The 25,416-nt window shown below is 41.8% G+C and overlaps 1 protein-coding gene across 1 annotated transcript in view; it reads left to right on the forward strand.

Moving 5' to 3' along the window:
* The window catches only part of ntrk3a (neurotrophic tyrosine kinase, receptor, type 3a), a 550,968-nt gene that overhangs the window by 229,089 nt on the left and 296,463 nt on the right, over positions 1–25,416 (forward strand). Inside the window, exons 5-7 of the mRNA XM_050073398.1 lie at positions 6,429–6,610; positions 8,033–8,175; positions 21,852–21,996. Of these exons, the coding sequence (XP_049929355.1) occupies positions 6,429–6,610; positions 8,033–8,175; positions 21,852–21,996 (470 nt within the window). The remainder of the gene's footprint in view (positions 1–6,428; positions 6,611–8,032; positions 8,176–21,851; positions 21,997–25,416) is intronic.

Here is a 25,416-nt window from a genome sequence, read left to right on the forward strand (position 1 = left end):
GGGGTCCTCCGGCAGACTAGGCCTAAGTCAGCCTAACTAGGGGCTGGTACAGGGCAAGCCTGAGCCAGCCCTAACTATAAGCTTTATCAAAGAGGAAAGTCTTAAGTCTAGTCTGAAATGTGGAGACGGTGTCTGCCTCCCGGACCGTAACAGGAAGATGACTCATCATGAGCAAATGTGGAGAAATTGTCAGCTGTGACCTAGACTTGTTCCACTAGCGAACCAAGATCAAATTTTTGACTCCATAAACATAAAAACCTATATGTCTGCATTCGGGACGAGTGTATCTCTCTGCTGGTATCATCAGATTGATGATTGGACCCACGCTTTGGGAATTAAAAGGAGGAGTTCAACACATTTAAAACCATCTCAATCTGCCTTAAAATGGCCACTGCGGCCCATAGGAATGTCATAGAAAGATCAAACCAAAACTGGCTTGTTCGTCTCATCAAGACCTACAAATCACTCACTGACACCCCTGACCTAAATTTAACAGGAAGTGAGCTATTGCCTCTGAAATTAACATGAGCAAATGTGGAGAAATTGTCAGCTTTGAGCTAGACATCGGAAATCCGCATTTTTGACTCCACAAACATAAAAACTATATAGCTGCATTCAGGACGAGTGTATCTCTCTGCCGGTATGCTAAGATTGACAATTGGACCCACGGTTTGGGAATTAAAGGGAGGAGTTCGAGACATTTCAAAGCCACCTCCATCTGCCTGCTCTCATACAGCTTGTCTCTCCCTCTCAGTGACGGACTCAGAAGGGGCGTAGCCATCATTTCAGAAGTGGGGGGGACAAATTGTTCAGAAGTCTATTGAGTGATTTATCATCCTTTCGCATTCAATTGCACCTCTCCTTAGTGGCTAAATAACCACATAACCACAAACAGCCACAGTACAGCACCAGGGGACCAACTTTAGTTCTTTAAAATGATATACTATCAAAGTTTAAAGTTTTAGCAAGCTGTGAGCTAGAGTGGAGAAGGGTCTAAAATCATCCAAAACCTTTTTCTTTAACTGTCTACGTGAGTTGGAGGCCGAAATGGCATGAGGCTGAGGTCCCGCCCAAAGCCGCTCGCAGCTTTAATTTTTATTAGGTTGTCATGCACAACTCACCACTCACTCCACTGAACCTTGGCTGCATGGCATGTTAATTATGCCATGCACACAAATAACTTTTGCTGCAAGTGTGAAACCTGGCAAGCTCTCTCACACTAATGCAGTCTAATAAAACTCTTTATCAATTATTATGTAGTGGTTTTTGGCTACATCATAATTGTAATAATTGTAATGGAAACTTAATGTCAAAGTCAAAGTATACCTTGAGTAGTATATCTTTATAAGTATATCTTTATACTCTTGTCTTTGCTCTAAAATAATGTCTCTACCCAGAAACTCAGCATCCATCCATTTTCTATCTATTTTCATCCACTTATCCAGGGCTGGGTTGTGGGGCGCAGGCTTAGCAAGTACTCTAGATGTCCTTTTCCTCAGCAACACTCCTCCTGGGGGATTTCGAGGCATTCACAGGCAAGAGTCTGCCACTGGGCCTCCTACTGGTTGGACGAACCTCCAGAAACCTCTAATGCGAGGCGCCCAGGGAACATCCTGATCAAATTCCTGAACCACCTCAACTGTTCCCTTTTGATACACAGGAGCAGCAGCTCCACTCCAATCTCCCTCTGGATGCCTGAAGTCCTCACCTTATTGCTAAGGTTGAGCCCAGCCACCCTACAGGGGAAACTCATTTCGCCTGCTTGTATCCCCAGTGTTATTCTTTCAGTAACTACCCGAAGCTCATTACCATAGGTGATAGTTTGGCTGTAGATGGACTGGTAAATGGAGAGCCGTACCTTCCCGCTTGGCTCCCTCTTCATCACGATGGTGAGGTACCATGCCCACATCACTGCTGATGTCATGCCAAACCACCTGTCCTTCTCATGCTCCATTTAACCTCAGTCATGGTCAAGATCCCAAGATACTTAAATTTCGTTGCTTGGGGCAGTAACTCTCTCTCCCAACTCATAGGAGGCAATCCACTGTTTTTTGGCAAAGAACCATGGCCTCAGAGTTAGAGATACTGGATGGCTTGTAGCAATGACCCCAGTACCCTGTATTCCCGTATTCCCACAGTATCCCCCACAGGACTCCACAAGGTATGTGGTCACTGGCTTCTCCAACTCCACAAAACTCAAGTAGACTGGGAAAACTCCCATGACCCATCCAGCAGGCCTGCAAAGGTCAAGACCTGGTCCACAGTTCAACGGACAGGACGGAATCCACATTGCTTCTCCTCAATACGAGCTTGACACTCACAGAGCTTCCTTTCCAGCACCATTGAATAAGCTTTAACTCTGATAATAAGATCACCCTCCGGTTCCCTTTTTTTAAAATGGGAGCCACCATTCTGGTCTGCCACTCCACAGGCACTGTACCCATTCTCCATGTGACACTGAAAAAGTGTGTCAGCCAAGACAACCCACCAATGTCCACAACCTTCAGCATCTCAGGGCAAATCTCATCCACACCTGACACCTCCCCACCAAAGAGCTTTTTTGACTACCTCAGCGACCTTTGCCAGGAATATGGATGAGGCTCTCCGTGAGTCTTCGGACCCTGTCTCCTCCATGGAGGACTTTCTGGTCCTCAAAGTGTTTCTACAGCTTTACAATATCTCCAGCCTGGGTCACCATTTCTCCTCTTTTGCCAAAAACAGTCTGAGACAAGCCCTGCTTTGCCTTCTTGAGGCATCTCACTGTTTGCCAAAGTTTGTTGAGACCAACCAAAATGTCCTTCTCCATAGCATCCCTGAAGTCCTTCCATACCTAGGCCCCCCAATACTTATCTGCTGCTTCAGGAGACCCCCTGGGCCGACCAAGCCTGAAAGGCTTCCTTCTTTAGCCTGACAGCCTCCTTATTGCTGGTGTCTACCAGTGGGTACTTAGGTTTTCACGAAAACAGGCACAGACAACCTTCTGACTACAACTTTTGACAGCCACCTCAACAGGAGAGGCTTTGAACATGGACCACACGGATTCCATTTCTCCAACCTCCCGTGGGATGCAAAAAAAATTCTTCAAGATGTGGGAGTTGAAGACCTTGCAGACAAGGGACTCAGCCAAACGTTCCCAGTTCACATTTACTACATGTTTGCCCAGGAGATCTGCCCAGGTGCCTCCCCTGCCATTTAAGCCAACTCAGCATTAGCTGGTGATGAGTTGACAGCCCTGCTCCCCTCTTCACTTCAGTCTCCAAGATGCACAGCCAGGGATCTGATAATCCAACCATAAAGTTGATCATCAGTCTTTCGCTTTGGGTGTTCTGTTACAAAGTAAACTTATGAACCAACCTATGCTTGAACATGGTGTTTGTTATGGCCAATCCATGACTAGCAAAGAAATACAACAAATAAAACACCCTTAGGATCATCATCACCTCCATCAAGATTTCTCCTCTGTTGCCCACGTGATTGTTGAAGTACCCCAGCAGAACTATAGGGTACCTCTTCCAGGACACCCCCCAGGGACTCCAAGATGGCAGGGTACTCTGAACTGCTGTTTGGTCAGAGACTTGTCAAAGACTTCCTGTCAGGGATTCACACTTGCATCAAAGCAATGGCTGTTCCTCCTGAACAACAGCATCGCACTACAGCCACCTCTGCATGGTGTAATGTTATAGCAGTTATCCACAGCAGGATGCCAAGCAGCTGTGTCTCAGGAGGTAGAGGGGATCATCCACTAATCGAAAGATTGATGGTTTCATCCCCCGCTCCTCCAGTCTGCATGTCAAAGTGAAGTGAACTCCTAACTACTCTGTGTGAGTGTATGAATGTTTGACTCAGTAGTGGATGACACCTTGTGTGGTAGCCTCAGACACCAATATGTGAATGAGCGTAATTTTGACTCTGTAGTGTAAAAGCGCTTTGAGTGGTCAAAAGACTAGAAAGGTGCTGTTCAAGTCCATTTACCAAGCCTTACTCTGGCTCTTACTACCTTAACTGTGGGTTGCATTCAATTTTGTGCGTATGATATTAGGGCTGGGCTATTAAATATTATAGCTATTATATTGATATAGTTTTTAAGTCTGTCTCCTGTATGGTTTTCTGGAGGGCTGAATTGTATATTTCTGTACAATTTTTTTGGTGTCTTTGTCTTATGGTTTTGATGCCTGATATGATGTGTGGGTAATGGTTGTTGATGAAGAACGCGAGTCTGTGTGCCACTTTCAGTGCTTTGTTTTTGTTTGTAGGTGTTTCAGTTGGTTGTCAGAGATGGTGATCCAGGCGGGGACAGAGTATTCAAAGAGTGATTGGGTGTATGTATGTGTGGTGAAGACTTGGATAACTGTAGAGAGTGATGCACCATGCTTTCCACAGAGGGCTTTGAGATGATTGAGTCTATTGTTTGCTTTTTGTTCCAGGTTATTGATGTCTTTTGTCCAGGTCATGTTGATTTGGAAAGTTACCCCAAGGAATGCTGCTGTGATACTGATGTTTATTTTTTTGTGTGTGAGGTTGACATTGTTGTTGTTTGACTGCATATGTGGGTGTTTGGTGAAAAGGGCACATTGTGTCTTGGCAGGGCTGAGTTTGCCTCTCCACATTTTTGACCAGTGATGAATTTGTGAAGTTTCTTGTCTGCTAGTTTTTGACATTTGGTGTTGGACTTGTAACAAAAATCATCTGCAAACTGTGAAACATTTGCTATGGTAGCTGGGAGGTAGTAGATTTCAGAGATGTATAACAGAAATGGACTTAAAGCTGCACCCTGCGGAACTCCTGCTTGGGGGGTGAAAGGTGTTGAGATGGCAATGGCTACTTTGACTTTCATTTGTCAGTTATTGAGAAAGCTTGAGTTGATGGATTGGGTGGCTTTTGGGAGATTGAGATTTGAATCTGGAAGCCTGTGTCTGAGTTTGTTGTGCCATACTTTATCGAATGCTTTTTCAATATCAAAGAAGATTGCAAGGGTTATTTCTTTGTTGTTGAAGTCCCTGTAGATGTCCTCTGATAATCAGAGTATGTTATATGTGGTGGCTCTTCCTTTTCTGAAACTGGTTTGGTGAATTCCTAGGAAACCCACTGATTTGATGTGGTTGGTGAGGCATGAGGTGAGTACTCTTAAAAAGAAAAGCGGATGCTGTCATATGCCTCCTATATATACTGTAGACTCCACACTTTAACAGATAGGCATGTTCTGACTGGGCAGCTAAGTTTATGCAAATTTCAGTAGGCAAATGCGTGCTTGTGATTGGAGGAGAGTATTGCCCATAGAGTCCAGTTGAGGGTTTTGCCTTTGCCAATAGAACTAGGGTCACAATATTTTACCCTTCATTTTCTGACAAGCACTTTGTGGAGTAGAAATGCCGTATGTAGATGTTGTGTGTGTTGTCTGTTCTTTTATATACAAAAGGTATGATACTAAAATTAAGAAATAACGTAAATTCATTATTATATTTACTAATAGGCCATTTACAGGTGTAACACTTCAAGTAAACACTGATAGTTCACTTCTTTGGTTTAAAAATGATCCTATCTTCCTAAAATCACGTTTTTACAGTGCTTGTAATAGTGCTGCGTCTTGCACACATTCAACAGTGTTGCACATACAGAGAAGACTAGTGTGCTTATAACAGGCAGTTAGTTACCAGTCAGGATGTTAATGCTTTGCTAACAAGCTAACATAGCTTAGCCTTGAAATCAGTCATGTGTAGCAAACAAATTAGCCTCATCATTTTCATTTTCATTTTGTCAGTCTTTAAAAATGTAGAAATGTTCATTCAAGTAGCATGTCATGGTTGCTTTTCAGGTTGTTTTTCAGCTGTTTAATAACCATTTTTTTGCAGTCAGAAGCCATCAAAACTATCTGAAATGCCATTTGACTGATTAGAAAGTTGTATTTTAGAGTGGTTACTAGGCTGACTCATTCCAACACCATGGATAAAATACTCCCCTTGGGTGTTACATAATGAACAATTGGTGAGCCTCTATTGATTCTAGCATTTTGAGCGTGCATGTTTGCGCCCATAGGTGTGTGTGTGTGTGTGTGTGTGTGTGCGCGCGTGCATGATAACATGCTGTAATTTTATTTTTGTGTGCATATCCACTTTATGTCATTCTCTCCAGCAGCCCAAATGTGCAGTCTGTGTTTTGAGCTGAAATAGTGGAGGCCTACATCAGGCCCACTGGGAAGTGGACTCTGTTTGGGAACCCCTCAGGACTTGCTGAAGGTGTCCGCATTACTTTACCAAACAAGGCTTGCTGAGAAGCTCTCGGTTATATGTTCACAGTTATGTTGTGCCTTCCTCAGGAGTTTTAATATGACAAACATGCTGTGTTCCTCTGGTGTGCAGTCAGAAGATGTCATTATTGAGATTTGTGCATTGCTAATACTGTCAATGCTCTTTGTGTCTTTTTCTCTCCAGTCATTTAGAGGAGGTGGTGTTTGCCTGTGGATGTGAGATTCGTTGGCTGCAGCTATGGCAACAGAGAGAAGAGGCAGGGCTCGGCAGCCAACAGTTATACTGTGCTGATGGCTACACAGAGGGTATTAGAAGGATGGAAGGAAGAAAGATACTGCTGCAGGATATGAACATCAGCAGTTGTGGTAAGTTTGGAGTGGGAAAATTAGCACAAACATACAGATCTGATGTGCACCCTCAAAATAACCATTTGTATAGCAATTACTCACCCTGTGTCATATTGAATTCATGAAGAAAACATTGTTCGCGCATGCCTCCAGTGAACAAAGAATCTTAAAAGAAACATCTTGATGAACTGAAATCGTTCTGTATTCAACAACAGCAAAACTATATCAAAACATCCATTTACAAACTGTCACACAACTGATGCAATATAATCCAAATCTCATTTAAGGGTGGCTGTGGCTCAGGAGATAGAGCACGTTGTCCACAATTAGAAGATAGGCTGTTTGATTCCCGGCTGCTCTAGTCCGCATGTCAAAGCATCCTTGAGCAAGATACCAATAACCAAACTGCTCCTGATGTCTGTTCCATTGGAGATTAATTTTGGTAAAAACTGAGTAGCAGGTAGCACCCTGTATGGTAGCCTCGGCCACCAGAGGGAATGAGCCTCAGTGTATCAATGAGTGTGTGAATAAGTGAATGTGACTTGTAGTGTGAAAAGTGCTTTGATTGTTTGGAAGAAAGAAAAGGCAGTATGCAAGTGCAAGTCCATTAACCACTTATCCACTTGCATGCTTATACAGCCCCTTCTGAAGAGGAACCAAACTTAAAGTGAAACTTATTTATGCTCTCTTCAAAACCAGACTCCATTGACAAAAACAGCAATTTTTTCCTGGCTGAACATGAGAGCTGCTAGTCTTGTGCTGCTTCGATCTGTAGTATGTTTGTGTGACTGTGTGACTTTGCTGAATCCGAATTAACCTTTTAAAACACCAAAATCAGACTGGACTGGGTGGTCAACAGGATAAATTAGACTTGGATTATACTACACCAGCTATGTGAGTTTGTATACAAATGTTCTGATGTAGTTTTGCTGTTGTAAATGCAGACTCTTTTTATTTCAGTTCATCAAGATATTTCTTTTTAGACCCCTTTTACTGAAGTTTGTCAAGGCTTTTCTCCTTTCTTGGATTTTTCATTCAATGGAGGCATGTGAGAAAAAAAAGTGTTTGCATCACAAATTCACCATAATGCAGGGTGAGTAACTAATGAACAAATGGTCATTGTGGGGGTGTAGTATTCCTTTAATGATGGAGAATTCTGACAGCAGATAATGGCTTTTGTCTTAATACTGATTTCATGATAGACTGACATTACTCTCAAATTTTATTGTTTTAAATAAGTCTTATGAAAAAAAACAAAAATAAATTGTTAATCCATCTGTTAGTACATTGTGACTTCCCTACTTTGTCTGTGCCTCTCAGCTCCAAGCCCATTAGTTTCTACTTCAATTTTAAGAAATAGTTCATAAATATTTAATTTCTGTCTTTATGGGTAGAATTATATTTTGTCTCACGCTCTCTCTTTCGCTCTCTTTCTCTCAGACCTGCCAGATATTAGCGTCAGCCATAGCAACCTTACTGTTGTCGAGGGTGATCGAGTAACAGCAATCTGTAATGGCTCTGGATCACCGTTACCTGAGGTGGACTGGCCTGTCAATGGCTTACACTCCATCAATGCACAAGAGGTAGGGAGGCCACACAAACACATAAATTCACACACATCTTGGAAAACACAATGCTAGACTTAAGAGTGTTACATTTTTCATGTGATACTATCAAGCTGCTGGCAGTTACTGTAACAATAGGAACTATTGTTAGAAACTGTTGTTTAGTTCCGTGTTGCAACCGGACATGTTATTGTGTGATACCCCCTGAGTTACTAGACCGAGTTGTAGGTACTTCACACCGAAGTTTTAACCTGGTTGGGTGGAAACACTTGGTACACTTCTTGTGAGTAACAAACAAGACTTTAACATGGTGGCAGCGGAGCGGTATAGGACTCGATCTGAAGTATAGGTGTGTACTTTCTCCAAAGACACCACCCATACTAAATGTAAACTGGTCAAATGAAAATGGCAAAACAGTGTTAGCAAGTTACTCAGTCAGTTACTCATCATTCACATACATTAAGTTATTAAGTACTCAACAGAAGAGGGGATGAGCCTCATTACAACCTTCACACCCTGCAGCTCTGAACAAACCTGAAGAAACAACATGTCAAGAAGATAACTCTGCTGGGATTACTGTAACAAGATACTGGGTAACATGCAACTGCTACTCATGCACAGTGTTGGGCAGTAAAGCATTACAGTAACGCGTTACAGTAACGTCGTTAGTTTTGGCAGTAACTAATACTCTAACGCGTTACTCCATTATTTTTGGCCAGGTTTTAATAAAACGGTGCGCAGCATGCAGTATTCCTTCACAAACTGTAGTTCCCTTTCACTAAAACACTTTAGCCCTAAACAATAAAAGCTGGTCAAGTCAGATTTAAGCGGTCACGTTAAGCGGTAGCGCTTCTGTAGATTTGTAGTCCCAGTAACGTTATATCCAGTGACATGATATCCATTGTTATACCGAGGAAGCTTTTGTTGTGGACAGACAGTGTCTGCGGTGGGCGACAAACTCGACATCATTATGTAGCTCTTCAAATGTTCTCTTTAGCTCATTTTCCATATTTGTATCCAAGTACCGTAGTTATAAAACATTTAGCTGCCTGACAGCGAGTGACTCCACTGAAATTGCAGGTTACAGTCACAATTTACATCCACGTCTGTCCAGACTCATATGTAGCCATGACAGTAGACACTGCTTTGAATATGGATGTTGCTGCAAAGAAGCTAAAAAGTCTAAAACATGGATGCTACACAGAGAGAAGAGCTCTACAATCAATCGATCGATCGATCAATCAATCAATTTTATTTATAAGCCCAATATCACAAATCACAATTTGCCTCAGGGCTTTACAACATACGACATCCCTCTGTCCTTTGGACCCTCGCAGTGGATAAGGAAAAACTCCCCCCAAAAAAACCTTTAACGGGGGAAAAAAATGGTAGAAACCTCAGGAAGAGCAACTGAGGAGGGATCCCTCTTCCAGGACGGACAGACGTGCAATAGATGTCGTACAGAACAGATCAACATAATAAATTAACAGTAATCCATATGACACAATGAGACAGATAGAGAGACAGAGAGAGATGCGGGACAGATGGTAATGAAGCTCCCGACAACATTAATGAAAGTAATAAAATCATAATTATTATTACAGCTATTGTGGTACAATAAGTTGAAAGTATATATTAATATATGATAGTGTACATATGTGCCAATAGTCATGTGTATAATAACGGTAGAAGTATGGCTAATGATAACAGCGGCAGCAGGAGGCATCAGGCAGGACCACGGCAGCAGCACAACCACACACGTCACACTATCCAGGCACCGCTGTGATATAAGTCAACCTTCGAGACAGTGGAGCACAAAGGCTCCAGAGAAGAAGCCGAGTTAGTGACATGCAGTATGGCTGAGTTAGCAAGATGCAGCTACAGGTCATGAGTGTTAACAAAGGGGAGAGAGAGAGAGAAGGAGAGAAGGTGCCCGGTGTATTATAGGGGGTCCTCCGGCAGACTAGGCCTAAGTCAGCCTAACTAGGGGCTGGTACAGGGCAAGCCTGAGCCAGCCCTAACTATAAGCTTTATCAAAGAGGAAAGTCTTAAGTCTAGTCTTAAATGTGGTGACAGTGTCTGCCTCCCGGACCGCAACAGTAAGATGATTCCACAGGAGAGGAGCCTGATAGCTGAAGGCTCTGGCTCCTGATCTACTTTTGGTAACTTTAGGGACCATAAGTAACCCTGCATTCTCAGAGCGCGGTGTTCTGGTGGGATAATAAGGCACTATAAGCTCTCTAAGATGTGACGGAGCCTGACCATTTAGAGCTTTATAAGTTAACAGTAGGATTTTAAATTCAATTCTGGATTTTACAGGGAGCCAGTGCAGAGAAGCTAAAACAAGAGAAATATGATCTTGTTTCTTAGTTCCTGTTAGTACACGTGCTGCTGCTTTCTGAATTAGATGGAGAGTATTTAAAGACTTATTAAAGCTACCTGATAATAGGGACTTACAGTAATCCAGCCTAGAGGTAACAAAAGCGTGGACCAATTTTTCTGCATCTTTTCATGTCAGGATAGGCCAAATTTTTGCAAATTACGCAGATGAAAAAACCGTCAGGTTTGTTTTAAATGGAAGTTAAAAGACAAATCTTGGTCAAATATTACTTCGAGATTTCTTACAGTAGTGCTAGAGGCCAGAGCAATGCCATCTAGAGAAACTATGTCATCAGATAAAGAGTCTCTGAGTTGTTTGGGGCCAAGAACAATAACTTCACTTTTGTCTGAATTTAAGATATGGAAATTGGTGCTCATCCAGGTTTTTATGTCTTTAAGGCAATTATGTAGTTTAGTTAATTGATTACTTTCTTCTGGCTTCATCGATAAATACAATTATGTATCATCCACATAACAATGGAAATTTACAGAGTGATTTCTAATGATGTTACCTAAGGGAAGCATATATAGAGTGAATAGGATTGGTCCGAGCACAGAACCTCGAGGAACTCCAAAACAAATTTTAGTACGTAAGGATGACTCATCATGAGCATGAACAAACTGAAAACGATCAGATAAATAAGATTTAAACCAGCTTAGTGCAGAACCTTTTAAGACAGTTAAATGTTCCAGTCTCTGTAGCAGAAATTGAGTCAAATGCCGCACTAAGATCTAATAAAACAAGTACAGAGACGAGTCCTTTGTCTGAAGCAATCAGAAGATCATTTGTAATTTTAGGAAGTGCTGTCTCAGTGCTATGATGGACTCTAAATCCTGACTGAAATTCTTCAAATAAATTATTATCATGAGAAAATCACACAGCTGGTCTGTGACTACTTTCTCAAGGATCTCTGAACGAAAGGGAAGATTAGATATTGGTCTATTGTTGGCTAACACCTCTGGATCAAGGGTGGGCTTTTTTAGGAGAGGTTTAATTACAGCTACCTTAAAAGACTGTGGTACATAGCCTGCTAATAAGGATATATTGATCATGTCTAATAAGTTAGTGTTAACTAAAGGTAAAACTTCCCTAAGTAGCCTAGTTGGGATGGGGTCTAAGAGACACGTTGATGATTTAGATGAAGAAATCACTGCGGTCAATTCTTGAAGAGAAATTGGGGAGAAGCAATCTAAATATATATTAGGTCTTACAGCTGTGTTTGAGGTTAGATAGGTACTATCTGAGGACAGGAGGTCATGAATTTTGCCTCTAATAGTTAGAATTTTGTCATTAAAAAAGCTCATAAAATCATTACTGCTAAGGACTAAAGGAATACAAGGCTCAATAGAGCTTTGACTCTCAGTCAGCCTGGCTACAGTGCTGAAAAGAAACCTGGGGTTGTTCTTATTTTCTTCTGTTAAAGCTGAGTATAAGTTTGCTCTGGCATTGCGGAGGCCCCTCTTATACGTTTTGAGACAGTCTGCCCAGACTAAACGAGATTCTTCCAGTTTGGTCAATCGCCAATTCCTTACAAATTTTCGCAATATTTGTTTTAACTTACGGGTTTGAGAGTTATACCAAGGAGCGAACTTTCTTTGCTTTGTTAACTTCTTTTTAAGAGGTGCTACAGAGTCGAGTGTTGTTCGCAGCAAGCCTACGGCGCTATTGATGAGATGATCAATTCCGGAGAGTTTAAAGTCGGTACGGGAAACCTCTGTTACTGAAGGACATGGTATTAAATTTAACGACGAAGGAGTCATCTCCTTAAACTTTGCGAAGGCACTATCTGATAAACATCTGGTATAGTAACTGTTGCTGAGTGGCGTGTAATCGGGTAAAAAGAAATCAAAAGTAATCAAATAATGATCCGATAGCGAGGGATTCTGTGGAAAGACTGTTAGGTTATCAATTTCAATTCCATACGTCAGAACTAGATTGAGGGTATGCTTAAAACAATGAGTGGGTTTATGTACACCCTGACTGAAGCCAGTGCAGTCTAATAATGTGATAAATGCGGTAGCCAGGGAGTCAGAATCAACGTCAACATGAATGTTAAAATCACCTACAATAATAACTTTGTCTGATTTAAGAACTAAACTGGATAAAAACTCTGAGAATTCAGATACAAATTCAGAATACTGGCCAGGAGCTCAGTACACTATAACAAATAAAAGTTAAAAATATCTGCAACTCCCCCTCCTCGGCCGCTGCCTCGAGGAATGTGGGTATTATTATAACTGGGAGGAGTGGATTCATTTAGACTGACGTATTCGTCTTGACACAGCCAGGTTTCAGTGAGGCTGAGTAAATCAATATGATTATCTGATATTAATTTGTTTACTAACACTGCTTTAGATGATAGAGACCTGATATTTAACAGTCCGCATTTCATTCTCCAGTTTTGTCTTTCTGGCACAGAAGAGGTTTTAATTTTTATGAGGTTGTTATGCACAACTCCTCTTTGTTTAATTTTAGATTTAGATAATTTAGGTGGTCAGGGGACAGACACCGAGAGCAGCTCCATCCAAAGTGGGATGAATGCCGTCTCTCCTAATCAGACCAGGTTTTCCCCAGAAAGTTTGCCAGTTATTAACGAAACCCACATTGTTTGCTAGACACCCCCTGGACAGCCAGCGATTAAATGTTGACATGTGACTAAACATGTCATCAGTGGTCAGATTTGGGAGGGGTCCAGACAAAGGAGTCCGACATAGTTTTTGTGTATTCACACACCGAGGCAACATTAATTTTAGTGACCTTCGATTGGCGTAACTGGGTGTCATTACCGCCGACGTGAATAACGATCTTACTAAATCTACGATTTAAAACTGCTTGGCCAGCAGTTTTAAATTTGACTCAATGTCGCCTGCTCTGGCCCCAGGGATACATTTGACTATGGCCGCTGATGTTGCTAACTTCATGTTTCTCAAATTAGAGCTGCCAATGATCAGAGTTTTCTCCTCAGCGGGTGTGTCGCTGAGTGGGGAAAAGCGGTTGGAAACGTGAACAGGCTGGTGGTGAACTGTGGGATTCGGCTTGGACCTACGCTTCTCCCGGACAGTTACCCAGCCTCCGGGCTGCACGGGGGTTACCGGAGGACTGCTACTAGAGGCTATGCTATGTGGCTCTGCACCGGCTACAGGGGGCTTGCTAACTACCGCAGCTAATGAATTATTTTCCATGGTGCGGAGCCACGTTTCCAATTCACTGACCCTCGCCTCCAACGCAGCAAATAAGCTACACTTGTTACAATTACCAATGTCGCTAAAGGAGGCAGAGGCATAACTAAACATCTGGCACACCGAGCAAGAAAGAGCAGAAGGAGAAGCCATTGCTAACTCTTAAGCTAATGTAGCTACTGAGGCTAATAATGTGCAAACAACAGCTAGGATTAGCAAGAAAGACGTGAAAAAGAGGAGAGCTATAAGTGCTTAAACAGAACTAGTGTGGGTTAAGACTTGAAGTAGATGTTAAACAACTGAAGTGAGGAAAAAACAGAAAGCAAGCCGGTAGAGTTCGCTACAGCAGCCCAGAGATGCCATCACAGAAACATCAGAAATGACACAACACGCTTACTGCAATACGTCAGCACGCCATCACATCTTGCAGTTAAAATAAATAAATGCACAACTCTTTGCTTCACACTCAGTTTGCAATTTAATAACACACTTTAAGCAGAACCGTAAACATTGGTCTCTGTATTACCACACTATTTTGCTGATTACACTGTCACATTGACAGTGAAAACACTTTTAAATAATGAGTTCACTTGCACATGCATTGTGTCCGCTACGTCCCAACCAGAGGCCCTGCCAGGAATAAAGTTTTATCCAGTTTTTATCCAGTTTGAGTCTCATTTTTACAAGAAGTATCCTGTCCGAATTCCTGTCTCTCTCAACCATGTCTTTGGGCCGCATAAAGGTTTTTAGTCATCTGATGTAGATTTTAAGTTGGTTTTTAAGATCTGCTGTCAGTAGTGTCAGTGCAACTTGGCTTTAACTGCTCCAGCCGGCCTGTTTGTGCCAAAACAGCAGCAAATAAACTGTTCTTCTTCTTTCTCTTACCTGTCAACCAACAACAGTCATGCACCCTCCTCTGTCATCATCGCCCCTGAAGGAGTGATCATAGTGTTGCTACTCCACCTCCTGCCCAAATTACCAACAGTTGAAAAAAAAAAAAAATCCAGTTCTTTTTTTCTGTAAATTCTGCTATCCCCCTTCTTCCTCTTGTGTTCTGAAGCTAAAGCAGTGAAACAAAAATTAACCTGCTCCAGAAAACACCATGTATCCAGCCCCCCCTTAGCAGAATTCATGATTTCAAAATCTGCCTTCTAAACACTAGAAGTCTTGCACCAATACTGGATAAAATTAAGATCATACTTCTGCAGTCAAAAGCACATGATGGCAGTACTGAAATCATGGTTAACTCCTACTATTCCTGATTCTTTCTCTCAATAGGAAATTACCATCTATAATGGAAAGAACACACTGATACAAAACAAAAAGGAGATTGTTATATTGGGTGATATCAGCCTGGACTGGAAAGACAGCTAATCAAAATCACTGAAGGCCACTGCAGTAAAGCTCGGTCTATATCAGTTAATCAAGGAGCCAACTAGAATCAGTAATACTCACAGTTCAGTCCTTGACTCTAATCTACCCTCTATATACACACTAGGAATAATTCACACCTCAATATCAGAGCACTGATAACTGAAATTAGATTGAGTGGAGCAAAGAATTGTCATTCATGAACCCAGTACACACCCTGGCTCAGTGTGTTATGGCCAGACCCAAAAAGAAGGAAATATTTAGCCCAATAAGTGTTTTTCTTTTTCGGGTCTTTTGTTGCTTGAGGACCCTTAGAATATTTTGAGAAAAAGAATATTATTTGTATTGATGTGTTATGTTCTGAATACACATCCATAATTCACATACTTGGAGCCCTGTGTATGTGTTTACTGCACGTATTACAAAACTTTATTGCGAACTGCTCTGCCACTGCACACAGAAAAGGCAAATCAGAAATGGAAAAAGAAAAAGTGTCTTTCCATTTACACTGTCAGTGCATATTTGGTTTCTTGTGTGCTTATTTAAATGATGGTTTGGGTGCACTGAATTGATGCAACATGTTATTAAAGAGTTTGAAAAGTTTTTGCAAGACTTGTTTGCTTTTGCAAGACATGTATAATGTTTTGTTAGTTTGGCATCAGGGTAAGGGGGTTAGATTCAAAGGTAGTGCCCTAGCAATCAGAAAAAATATATTGTCATTTATTTTATATCCGGCAGCTGTGGCTCAGAGATAGAGTGGGTCGTCCACCAATCGGAAGGTCAGCGGATCAATCCCTGGCTCCTCCAGTCTGAATGTTGAAGTATCCTTAAGCAAGATACTGAACCCCAAATTGCTTCCGATGATGCTTCCATCGGTGTGTGAGTGTGTTTAAAACTGAGTAGCAGATGGCGCCTTGTATGGTAGCCTCGGCCACCATTGTATGAATGTGTGTGTGAATGTGACTCGTAGTGTAAAAAGCGCTTTGAGTGGTCGGATGACTAGAAAGGCGCTATACAATTGCAGGTCCATTTACCATAGCGAGTAAGGGTAATCTGCCACTCAGAATAATATGATAAAAACACATATGCAGTGGGATATTTGTGTGATTTAAACAGCTGACTGTGCAGATTACACTTCACTAAATGTGACAGAAATAAACTTGGAGTGTAAAAAGATGCAGGGGGTCCATGGGGACGACTTTGCCCTTTGCTGAAGCAGGTCTTTCCAAACAGTAAGCAACACTTAGCCTGCATACCTGCTTGGGTCCACGGGGTCTCACTGCACTCCTCATGTGAATAGACAGGCAGATGTGCACTGCGAGTAAATGCCAGGGGCTTTATGCATGGTAACATGGAAACAGCTTCTGTGCACCATTGCATCCCTGCCATTACAGCTGTATTTCCTTTACAGCCTCAGTTAAACTGTGAGTAAAAACTATATAACCTTATAAATACGTGTACGACATCTATTGCACGTCTGTCTGTCCTGAAAGAGGGATCCCTCCTCAGTTTCTCTTCCTGAGGTTTCTACCATTTTTTTTCCTTATCCGCTGTTAGGGTCCAAAGGACAGAAGGAAGTCGTATGTTGTAAAGCCCTCTGAGGAGAATTATGATTTGTAATATTGGGCTTTGTAAATAAAATTGAATTGAATTGAAAACATCCAGTCCTACACCAACACTCTCCTGTGTGAAAGCCCTCCTGCTAATGTTCACATGTTAACTGTTAGGAAAACTGTTTTATATTTCAGGGAACTAAAAAGCAGTAAAGATCAGTCTGTCATCCATTGATTTACCTTGTGTTTTACGTAGAAAAAGTTGGAGACAATTCAACTCTGGCAGCGGCCAGAAAATTCTTTCTGGCAGAAATTATTTTTTTCATAAACGTAACCAAGAAAGGCAAGTTCTCCCTACAGCACCATGAATCAGCCTCAATATGGCTATGTCTCCTTCCATGGATAGCTAGGCAGAGTACATGAAAATGAAAATATATATATATATATATATATTACTAGCCTGAGTGTCAGACTGAAGCTCTCAGAACCTTCAGTCTGACATCGCCTCCATTGAAGGCGATTTACAAGGGGGAGGGAATTTGATTTTTCCCTAACCAATCAGTAGAGAACAACGACTCACCCAGAATCTGACGTCATTAGTATCCATGCCTCGGGAGTGCCGAAAACAAGCGAGCATTACTCCATCGTCGTGCACGCCCAGCTGCATCGCCGTTAAATCCAGTTTAGCAGCTTCCTTAATTTGGTCCTCCATTAACGCGAATAGTGGCAAAATACCTCGATAGCATCGTTAATGTGGTCTGTAGGATCTGTAGCGGTCACCATTGTTGCTATCCTCACCAGTTACCCACCGGCGTACAGCTTGACATCAGTGTAGCGCTGATTGGCTAATCGCTAGACCCGCCCCCACCCCTGGCGTTCATTGTTCCGCCCATCGTTTGGACGAGATATATCGCAAATTCATTGCAGTATGCCAGACCAGAGATGCAAGCCTACTCAGTTGAGTGGGCGGGGTATATGGTCTGGAACCAGGCTAATATCTTAATATATAATGACGAAAACTCTGTCTGTCTGTGGGGGTGTGTGTGTGTGTGTGTCTGTTCCACGTTTTTCTCCTCACTGACTTGCTAAATCTATGTGAAATTTGGCACAGTGGTAGAGGGTAATGGGAGGATGCGAATGAAGCAATATTACATCAATTGGCCAAAGGGGGGCACTATAGCAACCGATTGAAATTGCAAACTTTGAATGGGCTTATCTCATGCCTCATCTCTTTGCCTCAAGCACCCATAACTTTCGGATATATAGATTTTCCGCCATTTTGAATTTTTTGAAAATCACTTCAAATCAATCTCTTCCTAGGAAGTTTGACCGATCTGCATGAAACTCAGTGAACATAATCTAGGGTCTAGTTCCCTCTTGGCAAAAGTTGGAAAACTTACTAAAACTGAGCTTCTATAAGGCAATGAATATTGTGGAGGGCATGGGTCATCACATAAAGGTGTATAACATCTCAAGGGTTTCACCAATCACCACACAACTTTGTAGCACATGACCACACATAATCTCAGGGGACCCCTCCATTATTGATCCAATCAGACAAAATGGGGGTGCTAGAGAGCTAATTTCTTATCAAGGCCGAACCGCCATATCAATTTTTACTAAACTTGGTAGATATGTAGAACAGGATGCCCTAAGGTGACTGGAGAAATGTAATTCTAATTGGCAACTGGGTGGCACTATAACAACAGAAAAATGCTTAAAAATGGCTAAAATGCGACCGATCACATGTGGCTCCCCCTGTGGCTGAATGGGTTTTTTTTTTTCTTTTTCTTTTCTAATTTTTGGTATGACTAAGTCATGGTATGGTATGCTGTACTCAATGGGTATGGACTACTATATATGTTTATAGATAGATATGTATATGTATGTGTATGTATGTATACACACACACACACACACACACACACACACATAAGCTATCACTAAAGAGACATGGCCGAGCACCAAGACCCGAGGCAAGGAAAAAGCCACCTCTGGGGGCCATCCACACTGAGAGGGCCCACGGTCCACGGCCACAGGGAGCGCCGCCATAGAGACACCCCGACCCGGGCAGACATGAGGCCCCACACCGAGGTGCAGTGCCCTACAGCCACCCAGGTCAGAGCGGTCTCCCAACGGCACCCCCATCGGGAGACCAGGAACAACCCTCAGTGTGGCAGGCCCCCATGAGGAAACACTGGAGTTAAAAGCTGAGGGACTAAAACAGTAGGATAGGATAAAAGGTATAAAAAGAACCAAATAAACAAAAAGCTATTTAGCTCATAAAACTGAGTTAGTAGCTAGGTAAAAAAAAAATGCATCAAAACTAAAACCTATAGGCTAACTAAAATAACAAAAGATAAAGGTTAAATGAGATAAGAACGTAAAAAGAGGAAGAGTAAGAACATAATAAATAAATAAAAAATAGATAATAGATGGATAAATCGGTTATAAGAGGAATTTAAAATAGATAAATACAGAGATCAGTTAAAAGCCTGATTAAAAAGATGAGTCTTGAGCCTCTTTTTAAAAACATCAACAGTCTCTGCAGCTCTGAGGTTCTCCGGCAGGCTGTTCCACAATCGGGGGCCATAATAATTAAATGCCGCCTCCCCGTGTGTTTTAGTCCTAACTTGTGGTATGGTTAAAAGGCCGGTGCCGGAGGACCTCAAGGTCCGCGAGGGTTGATATGGTAAAAGCAGGTCAGATAAATAAGAAGGCCCAAGACCGTTAAGACATTTAAAAACTAATAAAAGAACCTTAAAATCCATCCTGAAGCGCACGGGGAGCCAATGCAACAATTTTAAAACTGGTGTAATGTGCTCCCGCCCTCTGATCCTCGTCAGCACTCGTGCAGCTGAATTCTGTAATAATTGTAGATTTGGGAAGACCAGAGAGCAGGGCATTACAATAATCTAACCTACAGCAGATAAAAGCATGCATCAGCACCTCCGTGCTGGCCTGAGAGAGAAACGGGCGGACTCTGGCTATATTTTTAAGGTGGTAGAAACCTGCCTTTGTTATGTTTTTAATATGTGGAATAAAACAGAGCTCAGAGTCCAAATCACACCCAGATTTTTTACAGATTGTGTTGGTTTAAAATCCTGTAGTTTTGGTAAAAGTTTCTCTCTCTGGCCTTCAGGACCAATGACTAAAACCTCTGTTTTGTCCTGGTTGAGCTGCAGGAAATTCGCTGCCATCCATGACTTTATATCTAAAATGCAGTTAAAAAGGGCATCAATTGGCACGGCGAGACACGGCGATGTAAAGTTGCGTATCATCAGCATAACTATGAAAGCTGATGCCGTGCCTCCTGATGACGTCCCCCAGAGGAAGCATGTAGAGATTAAAAAGAATTGGACCTAAAATTGACCCCTGGGGGACCCCAAACTTTATCTCATGGGTTCCTAAGGAACATGTATCCATACTTACAAAGAAGTGTCGATCAGTAAGGTAAGAGACGAACCAGATAAAAACAGTACCAGAGAGGCCGACCAGGTGCCTCAGTCTATTTAATAAAATGTGATGGTCTACTGTATCGACTGTACTGTACTGTACCGGTTAGATCCAGTAGTACCAAGACTGTGAGTTTATGGTTATCTAAATTGCACCTGATGTCGTTTAAAATCTTTAAAAGGGCTGTCTCGGTACTGTGGTTCATCCTAAAACCAGACTGATACTTCTCTAAAGTGTTATTTGTATTTAAAAAATCATTTACTTGGTTAAAAACCAGTTTTTCTAAAATTTTGCTTAAAAATGGTAAGTTGGATACAGGTCGATAATTATTAAGAATGTTGGGGTCTAAATTGCTCTTCTTCAGAAGGGGCCTCACCACCGCCGTTTTCAAGGAGGCCGGGAAGACACCTGTCTGAAGAGAGCAATTCACCATGTACAGTAGCTGTTTCTCAAAGAATCCATAAAATGTTTTAAAAAATGGTGTGGGAATTGGGTCTAAAAGGCAGGTTGTGGGCTTTACTTGGGAGAAAAGTCGACCAAGTGTCCTCGCATCAACCAGGGCAAAACTCCCCAGTGTTTCCTCAGGTAAAAGCAATGATCCAGGTGTGTCAACAGTTAAAAGCTGTTGCGATAAGAGACTGGATCTGATGTCATTGATTTTACTTCTGAAGTGGTCTGCAAAGTCCTCACAAAGGGCATTGGTTGTTGTCTTAGGTGATCTGTTAAAATTACTGTTTGTTAAAATATCAATTGTGGATATATGTATACATATATATATATAAGTCATTTACAACATATAAATAATAGTCAACCGTTTCATTGAGGTTTAATGCCATCATCCATCCATCCATCCATCCATCCATCCGCCGGGGGGGGGGGCAAGGTACTCAGCATAGGCATTCCCAGGCAAGATAAGATATATAATCCCTCCAGTGTGTTCTGGATCCATCCAAAGACCTCCTACCTGAAAACCTCAAACAGGAGGCACCCAGAAGGCATCCTAATTAAATGCCTGAACCACCTCAGCTGGCCCCTTTTGATGCAAAGGAGCAGCAGCTCTACTCTGAGCTCCCTCCAGATCTTTCTCACCCTATCTCTAAGGCTGAGCCCAACCACCCTATGGAGGAAACTCATTTTTGGCCCTTTGTGTCCAAAATCTCATTCTTTCAGTCACTACTCAAATCTCATGACCACAGGTGAGCCTTTGGACATAGATGGACTGGTACATTGAGAGCTTTGCCTTCTGCTTCAGCTCCCTCTTCACCACGTTCCATTGTTGCTTTTGCATTTGTGTTTTCTATTACTGCGCTTTCTTTCTTTCTCTTTCTTTCTTTCTTTCTTTCTTTCTTGAATTTGCAAAGCATTTTGGATAGGCAGTTTGTTAAAACCATCTCTGCCACTGTAGGTTTCTACACTGCTCCATATGTAGTACTATAAAAGTAGCAATTTAAATGTTGTGAGTACCAGGATAGCAGTGGGGGTAACCATGCATTAACACTTCCAGTCAGAATAATGTAAAGATTACATCCTCTTCCCATTCAGCCAACTTTGCGTGAATGCAGCATAATGCTGATATTGATATTATTACCTGTGCTGAATAAGTTGCTGGCTAGTTAGCTAACTAAATTTACTCTTCTTCCTTTTAATTTCAAGATTGATGAACCTGTGTGCTCCCACCATGCATGCTCCTGCCTGACATGTTCAACTACTATTTGCTCATGCCAGTTCCCTTATTTTATACTGTTGTCCCTCCAGGCCAGAGTCTACGACAACAACACCATTCATTCCATCAACATAACTTTGGTCAATGTGAGCAGAGACGACAACAACTTCCTGCTAACCTGCACTGCCACCAACATAGTGGGCATGACCAATGCTTCCGTCCAGCTAACTGTTCACTGTAAGTACACACAGGCCACATACAGTAAACACAAACACACAGAGAACACTGTTACAATTTCCATTTCATGGTCACTCTAAGAAAGTACTTATTAGTGTTATCATACCGCTTAACAGGCCTATCCATCAATATTACAGCCTATACACATCTGATCTACAGTGTGTGTGTGTGTGTATGTGTGTGGGCACGCCCACCAGGGTTTGGTGTGTTTGTACCTGTGACCTACAAAAGGAGCTGTTTGCATGAATGTGTCTCATAAATTATCCTGTCACATGGTGATTAAAAAGGCCACAACAGCACCACACCTACAGTACATCATAAAGGAAAATGCATGTGCCAGGTGTTGAACACGCAGTTAAGTCTCAGTAAAGCAAATGGTAACTTGCTAATTCATTTCACCTTTTGGATGGCTTTTTTAAACACAACTTAATTATATGAGCAGTTCTTAGATTTTACGTCACTTCATTTCTTTATATCCATATAACTGTTCTGCAATATGACATTTAAAGAGCATCTATTTTATCGGGCCAGATGTAACTGGGTGTTAACCGTGGGTGTTACTAATGAGTCATTAGCCTCACTTCAATAGCTTGACAACCCCATGACATTTGGGGTAATAAGGCCATTCTGCCAACCTAAAATACATGTTTTTTGATTGCACTTCTGTAAAAAGCAATTAGCATTATTTTCGAAAACCAACAATGTGCCAAACCATCTCAATACCGTCTGTGGCTCTCAGCTCCAAGCCCATTCGCTCCTTCTGAAGACTTTCCAAACTTTCAGTTATTTCCTGAAACAGCTGGGCACTGTAGTTTTTGTCAGCCATTACTTAATCAGGAAATACTGCATTTGTTTGGGACTATTTTCAGCTAAAGTAATCCACAGCTGCAGGAAAGTGTATGTGGGATTGAGTCAAAATAAACTACAGTGTGTGTGTGTGTGTGTGTGTGTGTGTGTTTATGGTAATGAAGGTATATCAACAGTGGGGCTTATGTGATTTTAACAACAATGGAGCTCTATGGCACACAAGATCCTTTAATATACCCCACTGTAGTATATTGTTGCTGATGAATTTTAGGTGTTGCCATTCTGCTGATGACTCTCTTCCATGCCCACCTTCAGTATCTGCAAAGAAAGCAGCCACACAACCCAACCCACCATCACAATTTAAACTGATGAGCTTCCTCTGTAAAATTGCTGATTAATTCCACAAGACTTTAGTACATGAAGCTGCAGAGGAATTATCAATTCATCACAAATACTGCTATGATCATTTCACAATACTCCAGCAGATACTTTCAACATAGACAGTAATTTTTGTGTTGACACATCTCATTATTAGCTTACATATGGCCTGAGCCAACTGAGATGACAGAGTATGTAATATTATCCAGGCAAATATCATACTAAACGCGCACATGTTTAGTCATATATTGCAACAATCTATTCAACTAATCAATGCTTAGAGTGTGTCTAATATGCACAGATTCAAATATTTTGGAAGAATGCAGCATCACTGTCTTACTCCACTGTAAGCCTGTGCATGATAATGTAACACACTCATGGATGAGCAATCTATTTTAAGAGCGGTCTATCTATCTATCTATCTACAGTAGGAGCCACTCAAAAGTTCCCCCGTTTCCATGACTGAACCTCGGCAGGTCCGCGGCAGGTCCGTGGCAGATCCATGACGGCTCTGTGCAAGCCTGCCGCCTGCTCCGTGGAGTTAATTTAATCCCCCGCGATGATGTAGGAAATGCAGCCCTGACTTGTAACACCCCTAGAGACCTGTGTGAAAACCAGTTGCAATGCTTCATTTGTCCACGGGGAGGAGCAGTGATTATCACCAAAATACTGTAATATCTGCAGATTTGGGAAAGACGGCTTATCAGCTGGTCCATGGCTCCACGGAGCCACTATTTAGCCTAGTAGCATTTTATGACTAGGTCGAATTACAACTACTGTATGCAACCCATATTTTTTAAAATAATATTACATGTGAAAAGCCAAGAGGACGCTCTCTTTTTATCTTTCAGAACCTACTTGTCCCTGTGTTTCCCGTTAATTAGGCTACCCCAGTGTAATTAAACTCCATCTCATTTACCGTGCTTTGTGTGACTTTTTTGCCGTGTTACCATGATTCAAACTGAGGTATTTGGAGAAGATCCAAGAAATAAATAACATCAATCCGTACGAGCTACCTGCAGCTGGAGCAGGGAGACACGTTGCCACCCTGCACCTACATGCAGTTGGTTCACTACTTAGTTTTCGGCATTAGTTACTATACAGGAATTTAAAAGCCTGAAATCACTGGACGGTCCCACTAAGACATGGCATAATAGTTATGTTCTGTGCGTAAAAGGCAGCCGTGGACCACACTTTGCCACGATGACACACACACACTCACTCACTCACAAGGTGAAACAACCTGATCTCACAGAAATACATGAAATGACCATGACCTCTTAACAACGCATTCCGTGGTGGCAGCATGTAATGAGTTAAAATTACATGCCGGTACCATGGAAACAATGCCAATGTAAAGTCAATTAGGATCCTTTTTCGTGGTGTCCACACGGATTCCCTGATTCAATAACATCACGTCAACCTCGTTTTCCTCAATGATATCTTTAACATTCCTGTATACACACAAAAACACGGAAGTGTCCTTGATAACTCAACAATATGACAGGTTAATGTCAAGGCCATAAAATAAATTAAATGTATTGTGCCAGCAGATAGCGTAGGGCTTTAAGAGCATTGTGCTGTGGGCGGATGGGGCGCATTCCACTACTGTATTGTAGCTGCTGTCTGCCGTCTGTATGCTTCATTCCATTTCAGATTGCCGTCCGTCTGCCGTAACCGAATCCAAACGGCACTAATAAATAAATAAATAAGAAGAAAAAAATACGGCTGAGCACGGAAGAACCAGAGAGGAAACACCATCGCATGGAGCCGTCCGCCCCCGGCAAACCGGCGACCCTCCACTCCACCAGGGGAAAGCGGACCCCAAGCCAGCGCCACAGAACCAGCGGCCGCGGCTCCCACTGCGGAAACACTGGAGTTAAGAACTAAACTATGATAAATGACATAAAATATTAAGATGTAGGCCTAACATAAAATAAATTCGTTATTAAATAAATTAAAACATAAAGCCTACAGTAGATATAAAAGTAGAGCATGCTAAAAAGTAAATACAATAATAGGCTAAATAGTATCTAAGCAATAATAAAGTGTCTAAACAACAATAAATTGTATCTAAGTTATCTATTAGGCTACCATTCCACTCTGTAAATAGATTTTAAAATTTCAATGTAATTTTAATATTGTTTTTGCTTATTTCATTATTGTTATTATTGGTTTACTTTTTAGTAGTATTGTATTGTCTGAGGATGACTCATTTTAGTAACTATCTACAGT

This window comes from Epinephelus moara, chromosome 20 (assembly GCF_006386435.1).
Source record: "Epinephelus moara isolate mb chromosome 20, YSFRI_EMoa_1.0, whole genome shotgun sequence".
Taxonomy (NCBI): domain Eukaryota; kingdom Metazoa; phylum Chordata; class Actinopteri; order Perciformes; family Serranidae; genus Epinephelus; species Epinephelus moara.